The sequence below is a fragment of the Schistocerca piceifrons genome, chromosome 1, assembly GCF_021461385.2.
Source record: "Schistocerca piceifrons isolate TAMUIC-IGC-003096 chromosome 1, iqSchPice1.1, whole genome shotgun sequence".
NCBI lineage: Eukaryota > Metazoa > Arthropoda > Insecta > Orthoptera > Acrididae > Schistocerca > Schistocerca piceifrons.
In genome coordinates, this window is record NC_060138.1 from 269,299,298 (window position 1) to 269,312,971 (window position 13,674).

The 13,674-nt window shown below is 43.8% G+C and overlaps 1 protein-coding gene across 2 annotated transcripts in view; it reads right to left on the bottom strand.

Annotated features, from left to right (window-relative positions):
* Window positions 1–13,674, bottom strand: part of LOC124782272 (carboxypeptidase M-like) — a 300,939-nt gene that overhangs the window by 97,918 nt on the left and 189,347 nt on the right. For both annotated transcript variants that reach the window (XM_047253925.1, XM_047253926.1), the window contains exon 4: window positions 1,209–1,345. In XM_047253925.1, the coding sequence (XP_047109881.1) occupies window positions 1,209–1,345 (137 nt within the window). The remainder of the gene's footprint in view (window positions 1–1,208; window positions 1,346–13,674) is intronic.

The following is a 13,674-nucleotide window of genomic DNA, read 5'->3' on the forward strand; positions in this document are numbered from 1 at the left end:
CCCACGAACTTCACGATGAAAATGGGGTGGATCCCCATCTTGCTGAAAGATGAACGGAGGGTCCGATTGCATTTGAGGCATCAGCCACTGCTACACGTTCAAGTAGGAATATCCAGAGACAGTGCTCGGCAAAGAAGAATGGCCTGTAAAGTTTTCGACGTGAAGGCACAAAAAACATTTACCTTTGGGGAATCAAGCTCAAATTCAATGCATCGTCTGGATGCTTTGTACCCCAGATTCGACAGTTATGCCTGTTCACTTTTCCATTAGTGTGAAAAGGGGCTTCGTCGCTAAAAATTAAGCGATCAACAATGCCATTCCCACCCTTATTCAGCTGTCACAACTGCGATCAAAACTCAAAACGTTTGTCTTTGTCGTCGTCCTTGAGCTTCTGCACTAGCTCCAATTTGAAGGTTTCATAGACAGCTTCCGTCGCAGGACTTTCCACACTGTCATTGGAGCCGTTTCGAGTTCACGGGATGCACGACGCACCGATTTCTTTGGACTCCTTATCAATGTCTCTCGTACGTGCTCCACATTCAACTTCATTCACACCGGGACGTCCACTTCTCCTCGCTGGGCACAAGCACCCCTTCGTAACGAATTAGTTGTGCCAGTGGTAAATGGCCTTCCTTGTTGATGGCTTCTTGCCATACTTGGTTCTAAATATCCACTGAACAGCTGCAGCACACTTGTTTTTGTCAAACTCCAATACACAGAAAGCTCGCTCCGCACTTGAACTCGCCATGTTTGCGACTAGCGCTGACCATCGGCAAATTACCAAACAATGCTGTGGCGATATACACGGGAAAAAAAAGTCAGGGTTCTCTTCCAAATGACATATGTATGATATCTGTACAATGTTTGGTTCTTGTGCTATAAATAATTGAAATTGTTCCCAGACTTTGTATACACCCTGTATATACCGTGAGATAGTATATTGTATCAGTGAGACTATCGTTTGTGTTTATTTTTAAATGGCTTTATTTACTGTAAGCGAATATTTCCCCTGAGATTTAATCATCAATGAACAGTAGCTTAAAAGTGTGTGAACAACTGATAATATAACGGAAGATTCATCAGTTTTCGACAAAATAAACAGCATAGCTTCATTCAATAGACAGCTCACACCATGATTTCATAACAGTAAAACAACAGGATAAGATAGAGAGAAAGAGAAGCTATCCTCATAAGTGTATGACAGTCACCTCCCCTGGCCGCCGTCACATTGGCCCTCACGAGCCACCTCAAAGCCGTCAGGGTTCATAGATGGCAGGATATGGATGCGTGTGTTGTCCAGCAACCACTTGATGTACGGGTCTGTGTGGTAGCTTGTAACCAGATACTGCAAAAGAACATACGACATTCGTGAACTTGGTTAAACAGCAGTTATATGCATCAGTGAAAAAAATAATTAAACTTTGTGGTAAAAAACTTAAATAGCCATCACAATATGATTCACTTTCTGAAGGGCAACTGAACATGAAGGCATCCATAGTTTGCATGGCACAGGGAATCCTAAATGTATTATTTATGCCTTCCACTGATAACGTGAAAATCTAATGCTCCTCTGTCTACAAAACTGTACACAGATACCCCAGAAAACCCTGAAATTTTATTTTATAGTTGACTATGCTTAGTTCAATCATAAGAATGAACCTGAAACGCGATGATTGGTCAGCAGCCGTAGCTCTCATACACTGGTATTCTTCCGCTCTTGGAAGTAGGTCCACCTCTGATATTAGATATCTTATTACTGTGTCATTGTGAAAGAAATTTAAGACACTCTGATGTATTAAAAGCCATCAACGGTTTTCTTAATCATACTTTAGCTACGTAATTTGTATTTCAAAAATTGTGTGTAATCACAGTCTTTCTAAAACGCTACTTATACTCTGATTGTCGCGCTGCTCATACGAACTGTGAAAATAGCGGGACTGCTTCCTGCTTCGTAGTGAAACACGCGCACGGAACACCGTTAATGGCGAGAAACAAGTTGTTCTGAACGTTATTCACAAGATTGCAGGGAAAAAATCAGCTTTGATGTTTTTCAAGACACACTGTGTACTTAATACAAGGGAGGGTGCTATAAATACGTGCGTGGCGTAAGCGGTAGCGTCGTAAACGCTAATCGTGTAAGATAGCTGGCGGCAGTTAAAAACGCATTGTGTCTATAATTTTCTTTGTTTGGTTTGAATAATGTGAAATTCATCAAGTATATGTTAATTAACTCATACTTAACCGTCATTTTTCAAGAAAAGTGCACGTCTTCTAGTTTCTAATTACATATCGCACTGAAAATTGTGGTTTTCATTAGAAATATACATATTTAACTATCGATATTTTTTAAAAGATTGTTGAAGTTAATAAAACGTTACACAACTAAATTTTTGTAGGAAAATTAAAAAGCAAATACTGTTTATTTGAATATGCCCATTCTTTTGTAGGATAGGTGTTGTCTCACACGAGCCAGAGTAATAAGCATCGTAAATACAACGAAAACAATTATTTTCGCGTCGCCCAGTACACTGAATAAATGCTGCATTTTTATAGTTGTCACCGCAACATTTGCAATCTGAACCCAATATAACTGATCTGGAGCCAAGTTAAGGGATTCGTCGCGAGACATAACAAGACATTTAATTGCCAAACGTACCGGAACTAATGCACGAAGCCTTGTGACACATCACTGCCGAACGATGGCGAAATGCAGAACAGCACGTCATAAAAGAGATGGAGTAAATGAGGATTTTTGATGGCGTGGAATTCTGCTTATTATAGCCTCCTTATCAAGTAACAATACAGAAATGTACCTTATTCCGATATGGGAGGAGTAGGCCTACAGAGATTACCAGACGACTGACTGCAACACCTTCAGTGGCTTCGATATTTAACTACATGGGAAATCAGCAGTGCACTTTTACGCCACACATAGCTCATGCAGAAAGATTACCCTTGTTAAAAATAGAAATTTTCATCAGTCTTGTTTTTAACTGCAATACTATGTTAGCTTAGGTCGAGAGCATGTTATATTTTCCGTCCGATGTATCGCCTGAACTTTGCCATGTATTATTCCATTCTGTTTAAAAATTTAATGACATTCAAAGCTATATTGTTTCTCTGCTCGTCTCTTTTTACGCCTTTACTGCAACTGTTCACATCATTTTAGGTTAGTTGGATCATTTGCTTGGCCAGTGCTGTCCAAGTTAAATGCGCCGATAAAGCTACTGGCCTGTATCATCGCTGAATTGATGTACGCGTAACGCACAGCATAATACATATCCTCATTATCGTACTTGGCTGTACTGGAGACAGCTTGGCTTCCGCTCCAGGTGAAACGAAATCCAATAAGGTTCCAGCAAAGGTGGAAGAATACGTAGTGTGATGTTTACATGAGGTTTATTCTTCCATTCCGCGGGGAGGGGCGGGGGCGGCGACGGCAACACGAGATAAGTAGAGCACTTAAGTTGTTTCCATTTGTACTTCACGTAGTTTCTTCGTCCATATATTTCCTATATTGCATTTAGTATCACAATTACAAAGTATACTTTAATTTAACATTATCTTACAATATATATGAGAACATATTTCTGCAACCGAAATGTAAGTTTTGAAAGTCCTGATGGACCTGTAGTGTGTATATCTGATGAGAAAGAACATACTTACGAAATTCCTAAATGGAGACCTAATACACCTAAAGCCTGAAAATTAAAACTTTTATCATGATATTGCAGATCACATGATTGCCACAGGAAACACAACAGAGTGTGTACTGTGTACCTGTCTTTTGGACCTAAAAAGTTTCTTATTCGAAACCTGGAAGGAGAATATTGGAAATAATTTGTCAACACGCGAAGACAGATTCTCATCATTGCAAAAGTACTGCGGCAGGTGAGTCAACAAATACTATTTAAATGAGTAACATATTAAACAGTCAAAACTATAAGAACGCTTCGTACCCACCAACTTTAACATATATTTATTAGTCACAACGCAGTTCGGCGCCTCGGTTTCGATTCAGGAGTCGATCTAGGTCGTTCGTTCATCAATATAGCTACATTAACACAACAACATGTTATTTTCTGGACTTTTGTTCTTTTTGTGCTTTGTGTTAACGTGGTGAACTCTGCTTCCGTACTTCCCACTTTTCAAATTACAGTAATTAGTCACGAAATCAAAGTACCCCCAACCCGACTATCACAGAGCCGGCCGGTGTGGCCGATCGGTTCTAGGCACTTCAGTCTGGAACTCGCGAGCGCTACTGTCGCAGGTTCGAATCCTACCTCGGGCATGGATGTGTGTGCTGTCAGGTTAGTTAGGTTTAAGTAGTTCTAAGTTATCAGGGACTGACGACCTCAGATGTTACGTCCCATAGTGCTCAGAGCCATTTCAACTAACACATTTGGCAGTTTGACCTAAGAGGATATGTAGCTGTTGGAATTTTAATACCGTTTAGAATAGCACTAAAAATTCCTCCAAGTTCAAGGCAATTCCAAGTCTACGACTATGCTGTGTTCCAAGGACACATATCTATTGCTCAGAACAGTGAGTCATTCAATGGGATTTATCTAGGAACTTCAACTACATAATGCAAGATTTTCCACGGGAAATTTGTAATAAGGGGTGGCGAGACAAAAGTATCTCACTGATTTTGTTTCGGATACCTATACGTCCTACACATCATGGGTGTATAAGAAAATGTGAGACACTTCCATATCTTTACGTGCTGTAAGTCAGTTTTCCTCGTATCCTGATTCAGTGGCCTTATAAGCTTAATAACATTCGAAGACAAGTTTCACTGAACACTTGACCACGTTGCAAGAGTCTCTTCCACTTGTTGTAGGAGTAGAGGAGTAAAGAGAGCACGCTGAGGAATACGCTACCATCCGCATGTCGTAAATCGGATCACGTATCAGTGACAAGGTTGGTAACTGAGAACATATAGGATCGGCGAATGCAACGGTCATGTCTTATGTACATCTTCGCAGTCACGAAGATGGAAAAAAACCAGAGGAAATCGGCTGGAAACAGAACAGTACCTGACATATGATAATCTCTGCTGTCAGAAAATCGTGTCAGTGTATTACGAACACTGGTGCCATTCGCAGCCCGCTGCATCCTTAATGGAGTACATAATTACATTCTAGCAGTATGACAACCCATTGCTTATGAGCTGCACTCTGCTGTATACGATAAACGACTGTGAAACACAAATTAAAACTGTAAGATTTGTTTGATTCCTTTCACATAAAATACTGAAGATGATAACCTAGCAGAGTTGACCATTCTCACAAAAGTTGCTGCATAAGGGCCTCCGCAGCAGGCACCAGGTTCAGTGGTTCCTGCACCCACGCTGTCCATCGGCGACGGAGGCTGGAATTTGCACTCCATTATCGCAACTGGACGTCCACTGAACGGCGAAGAGAGCCTTTTCAGGTGCATCACTTGTTTTACTCCATTTTACAGACGGTCGTTGGCGTCTACTGCTCTGCAAAAGTCGTCGGAAGGGTCCAGACCGGAAGAGGGATGTTATGGTCTGGGGAATGTTTTCATGGCATTCCCTGGGTGAATTCGTCATACTGGAAGGGACATTAGTGCATGCATCTATCTTTGGGGACAGTGTCCACCCTTATAAGCAGTTCGTTTTTCCCTAGCGCTATGGCAGCTACCATCAGGACACTGCAGCATGTCACACGCGTGGTTCGAAGAGTACCAGGACGAATTTACCGTACTCCCCTGGACACCATACTCCCCGGATTTAAACCCAGTCGAAAATCTGTGCGACTACTTTGATTGCACTGTTGGCGCTATGATTCCTCAAGCGAGAAACATAGCGCATTTGGTCACGGCATTGGAGTCGGATGGCTCTACATCTTTGTCGGTGCCTCCCACAGCCTCACTGACTCTGTTCCCGCACGTCAGCGCTACAAAACGTGGTTCTTCAGGCTTTTGACAGATGGTCACATTACTGCTTCTAAGGATGGCTTATACGCAGAGTCGATGTTTATATTACACTACTGGCCATTAAAATTGCTACGCCACGAAGATGACGTGCTACAGACGCGAAATTTAACCGACAGGAAGAAGAGGCTGTGATATGCAAATGATTAGCTTTTCAGAGCATTCACACAAGGTTGGCGCCGGTGGCGACACCTACAACGTACTGACATGAGCAAAGTTTCCAGGCGATTTCTCAGACACAAACAGCAGTTGTCCGGAGTTGCCTGGTGAAAAGTAGTTGTGATGCCTCGTGTAAGGAGGAGAAATGCGTACCATCACGTTTCCAACTTTGATAAAGGTCGGATTGTAGCCTATCGCGATTGCGGTTTATCGTATCGCGACATTGCTGCTCGCGTTGGTCGAGATTCAATGGCTGTTAGCAGAATATGGAATCGGTGGGTTCGGGAGGGTAATACGGAACGCCGTGCTGGATCCCAACGGCCTCGTATTACGAGGGCAGTTCAATAAGTAATGCAACACATTTTTTTCTCGGCCAATTTTGGTTGAAAAAACCGGAAATTTCTTGTGGAATATTTTCAAAACATTCCCGCTTCGTCTCGTATAGTTTCATTGACTTCCGACAGGTGGCAGCGCTGTACGGAGCTGTTAAAATGGCGTCTGTAACGGATGTGCGTTGCAAACAATGGGCAGTGATCGAGTTTCTTTTGGCGGAAAACCAGGACATCTCAGATATTCATAGGCGCTTGCAGAATGTCTATGGTGATCTGGTAGTGGACAAAAGCACGGTGTGTCGTTGGGCAAAGCGTGTGTCATCATCGCCGCAAGGTCAAGCAAGACTGTCTGATCTCCCGCGTGCGGGCCGGCCGTGCACAGCTGTGACTCCTGCAATGGCGGAGCGTGCGAACACACTCGTTCGAGATGATCGACGGATCACCATCAAACAACTCAGTGCTCAACTTGACATCTCTGTTGGTAGTGCTGTCACACTTGTTCACCAGTTGGGATATTCAAAGGTTTGTTCCCGCTGGGTCCCTCGTTGTCTAACCGAACACCATAAAGAGCAAAGGAGAACCATCTGTGCGGAATTGCTTGCTCGTCATGTGGCTGAGGGTGACAATTTCTTGTCAAAGATTGTTACAGGCGATGAAACATGGGTTCATCACTTCGAACCTGAAACAAAACGGCAATCAATGGAGTGGCGCCACACCCACTCCCCTACCAAGAAAAAGTTTAAAGCCATACCCTCAGCTGGTAAAGTCATGGTTACAGTCTTCTGGGACGCTGAAGGGGTTATTCTGTTCGATGTCCTTCCCCATGGTCAAACGATCAACTCTGAAGTGTATTGTGCTACTCTTCAGAAATTGAAGAAACGACTTCAGCGTGTTCGTAGGCACAAAAATCTGAACGAACTTCTCCTTCTTCATGACAACGCAAGACCTCACACAAGTCTTCGCACCCGAGAGGAGCTCACAAAACTTCAGCGGACTGTTCTTCGTCATGCACCCTACAGCCCCGATCTCGCACCGTCGGATTTCCATATGTTTGGCCCAATGAAGGACGCAATCCGTGGGAGGCACTACGTGGATGATGAAGAAGTTATTGATGCAGTACGACGTTGGCTCCGACATCGACCAGTGGAATGGTACCGTGCAGGCATACAGGCCCTCATTTCAAGGTGGCGTAAGGCCGTAGCATTGAATGGAGATTACGTTGAAAAATAGTGTTGTGTAGCTAAAAGATTGGGGAATAACCTGGTGTATTTCAATGCTGAATAAAACAACCCCTGTTTCAGAAAAAAATGTGTTGCATTACTTATTGAACTGCCCTCGTATTAGCAGTCGCGATGACAGGCATATTACCCGCATGGGTGTAACTGATCGTGCAGCCACGTCTCGATCCCTGAGTCAACAGATGGGAACGTTTGCAAGACAACAACGATCTGCACGAACAGTTCGACGACGTTTGCAGCAGCATGGACTATCACAGCTCGGAGACCATGGCTGTGGTTACCCTTGACGCTGCATGACAGACAGGAGCGCCTGCGATGGTGTACTCAACAACGGACCTGGGTACACGAATGGCAAAACGTCATTTTTTCCGATGAATCCAGATTCTGTTTACAGCATCATGACATGGCGACATCACGGTGAACGCACATGGAAGCGTGTATTCGTCATCGCCATACTGACGTATCACCCGGCGTGATGGTATGGGGTGCCATTGGTTACACGCCTCGTTCATCTCTTGTTCGCATTGACGGCACTTTGAACAGTGGACGTTACATTTCAGATGTGTTACGACCCGTGGCTCAACCCTTCATTCAACTCCTGCGAAAGCCTACATTTCAGCAGGATAATGCACTACCGCATGTTGCAGGTCCTGTACGAGCCTTTCTGGATACAGAAAATGTTCGACTGCTGTCCTGGCCAGCACATTCTCCAGATCTCTCACCAATTGAAAACATCTGTTCAATGCTGGGCGAGCAACTGGCTCGTCACAATACACTATTCACTATTCTTGATGAACTGTGGTATCGTGTTGAAGCTGCATGGGCAGCTGTACCTGTACACGCCATCCAAGCTCTGTTGGACTCAATGCCCAGGCGTATCAAGGCCGTTATTACGGCCAGAGGTGGTTGTTCTGGGTGCAGATTTCTCAGGATTTATGTTCCCAAATTGCGTGAAAATGTAATCACATGTCAGTTCTAGTATAATATTTTTGTCCAATGAATACCCGTTTATCATCTGAATTTCTTCTTGGTGTAGCAATTTTAATGGCCAGTAATGTATATATATGCTAGTACACAGGCCATACTTTTATTTTTTAAATTGTTCCAGTCCCAGGATTTTTATCTGTGTCTTATCACTTCAACTTCTGGCAGTGTTTTTTAATGTGAAAAATGCCGAGTTGTACCGTCGATCTGACGTTATTTTAAAATGTAGGTCCCTCTATATCTGGCTGGATAGGTCAGTTCAATGATCGGAAGAAAGCTATGGTATAGCCTGGTAAAGCACCGTGCTGTTCAGACAAACGCAGGAATCTACAACGATTTTGTCTTTTTCTATTCTTACAGGAGATAGTGACGTGTCTTTTGAAGTGTGGATCATTTCACTTGTGTTGAGAACTGTTAGTAGTGTAGAAGTTCGATGACTATTTCTTAATGGTGGCTCGTGTATTTGCACTTAGACCACTGACTATAACGCTGACGTCAATCATAGATTATAGTTCAGATTACGGGTGAACACTAACATTGAGTGCTGATAATCCGCAGTTCTCAGATTACATTTTATTTGCGAAGTAGAATTATAAATTACCACAGAAACACGTGTGGAGAAATGTAAAGTCTCTAGCGATCATGCAAGCAAGTTATCGGGTCTGCTTTAGTATCAGTGTGTGGGCGGGGACTGTGGATGACATATTTGTGGGCGGTGGACTTAACCAAACGTATTAACAGTCGCTCTTTATCAACAATTTCGGCGTGACAAATTAGCCTCGGTATTGGAGAACGTCACCCGTGTAGAAAGATTGCAGGTGTGTTGTATACAGGATGCAGGATGGGGAGCCATCGTACTTTCCACGCCTCGAATGATACAGTCTAACCCAGACGTTTCCTAAAATACGAATTAATCGAGGTGGGACAGTGGCGTCGTATCGCCGATTAGAATCTATCTGATCTTAAATGTTTCTAATTTTCTACCAAGGGTTTAACACCTCACTTATCGACATCTTACTCACGTTGCAGGAACGTGTGCGGCCAAATCTGAGGGTAGCCATGTTTACGCTACGAGCTGAGTCTTTGTAAAGGAGGACTGAGGAACTGTGTAAGACAGATGGTAAACACAGAACACCTCCTGTAGTCCCAACAGAGATGGCTACCATATGAGAGAATGGCCCGTATCTCAACAAGCAAGTTACTTACCTCTGAATATTTTAATCTTTGTAATTGAGTGTTTTTTGTTCCACAACTTTGCAGCAACTACATCTCCTCCATCACATTCATGCAGATACTTGTCTTTTGAACTGTGCTTCCACAGAGGGACTTTTTGCAGTGATTCCAGAAGGAAATATGTGAGAGTGGCGGTTACGTGGCTATTTTCGCTGACGGGTTCTCTAATCCCGTTCTGAAGCAATCAGAGTAGGGCTTCAGACAGCTTACTCACGTGCCTTCTCACGTTCGCGGCTTGTGCGCAGTCAAACTGGCGGACACCAGCAAGTCCGAAGCGAGAGTTCGCTCTCGTAATCCAGTCCAGGGAAGGAAATGTCTTCAGCCGTGAAACTGGAACGCTGCACGACGAGCATTGACCTAATACACTGCGGACCTCTATTCCACATATACAGGGTGAGTCACCTAATGTTACCGCTGGATATATTTCGTAAACCACATCAAATACTGACGAATCGATTCCACAGACCGAACGTGAGGAGAGGAGCTAGTGTAATTGGTTAATACAAACCATAAAAAAATGTACATGTGCGTCAGTGAAAAAGACCAATAAAAAGGTGTTAGCATGTGGACGTAATGTGCTGTTCCAGTCTCTTCTGTACCTAAGGTCCATCACAGTTCCCTTTGGATCCCTACGTAATTCGGTGCTCTCCGATACACACGATCGAACAGCGGAGGAGTGGTACTCAAGCGTTAACTTTAGGTTACAATATCTCCGGATGTAATTAACATTTTACAATGCAACAAACGGCACTGATTACGTATTTGTTTATATGTTCAGATTTGCTAACAAAACTAACGGGGTTCCATTTAAAAAAAAACGTAGGTTTGTGTTAAAAAACATACTTACGTGCATTTTTTTATGGTTTGTATTAACCAGTTACACTAGCCCCTCTCCTCACGTTCGGTCTGTGGAATCGATTCGTCAGTATTTGATGTGGTTTACGAAATATATCCAGCGGTAACGTTAGGTGACTCACCCTATATAATTTCTTCTATATCAAATAGAGAATGGGGAAAGAAAGGGAAAGGATGAGTGGGAATGCGTGACTTCCAGCGGCACAGGGGACTGTAGCAGTGCAGTGGTGCCTAGAACTGAAAATTTGTACCGGTCCGAGACTCGAACCTGGATTTACCGCTTCTCATCGGCAGTTGCCTTAACCGCTTCTGCAATCTGACGCGGTCCCTGACCCTTACCGCACGCTGCAATGCGGCGTCCCTCGCCCATTAACCTCGCACTCGCAAATTATTGATTTCCCTAGGAGTTCGGACGATATTAGTGCATTCACACTGAAACAAACGTGAAGGAGCCGTCGCGCTCTTACAATAATACATACATAATTTCTGTTTATGTATCTGTTCGTCAAGTTCCCAACGTTGTAGCGGAAGGGAACTGAGGCAAGCTAAAACTATGGGGACTGAAAACAATGTCGGCGATACGAACTTTATCAAGCAGAGGGGAAAAGAAGGACTTATACTGTATTAATAAACGATTACCCCCGTCCCAATCGCAGGTTGATACTTTAATGGTTTCTAGGGGCAACTAAAATTTGATTTTAATACAGCACAAAGCTATCGAATGAATTTAAAGATTTGAAATGTTGTCACTATCTATTCAATAAGAGGTATAATCTTAAGATAGAGGTTTAACGCACTAAGACAAGTATTACAGTTAGGAACAGTATTTTTTGTTTTGAGACAGCGTGACTCGCGAAGTGCAAATTACCCAGAATATATTCATCTGTTATTTGGGGATGAGAGCGCTTAACGGTTTACAGCAAACTTTACTTACAAACCTTTACGAAACTGTTTCTCGCTGACACCTCGCACAAAATAATGGAAGGAAAAAAGTTTATCGCTTGCTGCATTTTCTCTGTCCATGCAGTAAAGCTTCAGCATCAGGCATGACGTTTTAATTTTTTTTATCACAAACTATATTGGCAACACATTCTACAAACAGTATCGACACATACCACTGAATGTACCTGCAAAATTACACCACTGTGAGGTACGTATTTCAGGACGTATGCCATCATAAACATTGAGATGCGTGAAAAACAACCTTTTGCGTAAAATGGAGCGCAAATTACCCACACTACACTCATAAGCTGTCTGATAGTGAGAGCACTTACGAACTTCCAAGAAACATTAAGCGTAATGAAACTTCCTGGCAGATTAAAACTATGTGCCGAACCGAGACTCGAACTCGGGACCTCTGCCTTTCGCGGGCAAGCGCTCTACCAACTGAGCTACCCAAGCACGACTCACGCCCCGTCCTCACACCTTTACTTCCGCCAGTACCTCGCCTCCTACCTTCCAAACATTACAGAAGCTCTCCTGCAAACCTTGCAGAACTAGCACTTCTTTCTTTCCGGAGTGCTGGTTCTGCAAGGTTCGCAGGAGAGCTTCTGTAAAGTTTGGAAGGTAGGAGGCACCAGCTCTGTGCTCTTTCGGCGGAGATGCCATATATCAACATATCACCCTCTAACTTATTTTACAGAGCAAAAAAGTCTCCGACTCGCGCTGTCTCAAAACAAAAAATACTGTTCCTAACTGTAATACTTGTCTTCTGTGAAAAGTCGTGGATGTCCAACCATTCAGCGCCTAATGGTAGTTTCACTGTCCTTCTACCTCTTTCCGTAGATGCTCACAACATTGGCACGTGAACATTCGACCAGCTTCGACGTTTTCGAGATACTCCTTCATAGGCCCTGCGTAATAATAATCTGACCTTTGTCAAAGGCGATTGTCTCAATGGATTTCCCCATTTGCAGCTCATATCTTCGCTAGTGTGACCCCCCGTCCGTATCTGCTCCGCTTACATACTCTTAACAGTGCCACAAGGACTAGCGTCCAAGGAGAGGGACATATTGTTCGCTTGTCCATGCATAATTGTATACCTATGTCAGATTCTTTAAGTCAGAAATTTGACTCGTTTCCAAGATTACACGTGTCCACATAGACCGTGCGACTATGTCTGGAGCACCGTGAACAGTTGTAGGGCGACCTTTGTTGTAGCTTCACTCGGCGCGGCAACAGAGTCGCACCGGCAGCACTGGACATAGGAGTGGCACTACTCCTTCTTTTCAGGTGAGTCGCAGATCTGTGTACAGCGTCACAGTGGAAGTATTTGTATATGCAGGCTTCGAGCAGAACGAACATTGCCAGACTGCGTTCTTCGTCGTTATACTGGCTCAGCACCTGGCTTGATGGTATAGGTTCAAATGGCTCCAAGCACTATGGGACTTAACATCTGAGGTCATCAGTCCCCTAGACTTAGAACTATTTAAACCTAACTAACCTAAGGACATCACACACATCCATGCCCAAGGCAGGATTCGAACTTGCGACCGTAGCAGCAGCGCGGTTCCAGACTGAAGCGCCTAGAACCGCTCGGCTGCAGCGGCCGGCGATGGTATGGGGATGGCAATGGAGTGCACGGTTCTATTAGCCGGTAATTTAGACAGCAGTCGTAACATTTCTGACCTGTTATTGCCCAAACTTCGAGTCTCCGTGACGTTATCTTCCATGTCATGTGACGTCATTCTTTGTGTTGCTGCCAGCAGTGTACATGAACATGACTGAGGTACTATGGGTGGGAAGCACCATATTCCAAGTCGATTGAAATACCATAATTGGTGATTGGACTCTGTTCATCTGTAGGTGCTGTGTGTGGGCCGTTTGCCCTCCCTGTGCCAGAAACCCTTCTCACGCCAGCATCATGCCAGTGGTCTAACCCGGCAAAGCCACAGTGGCTTCACTAGTAAACA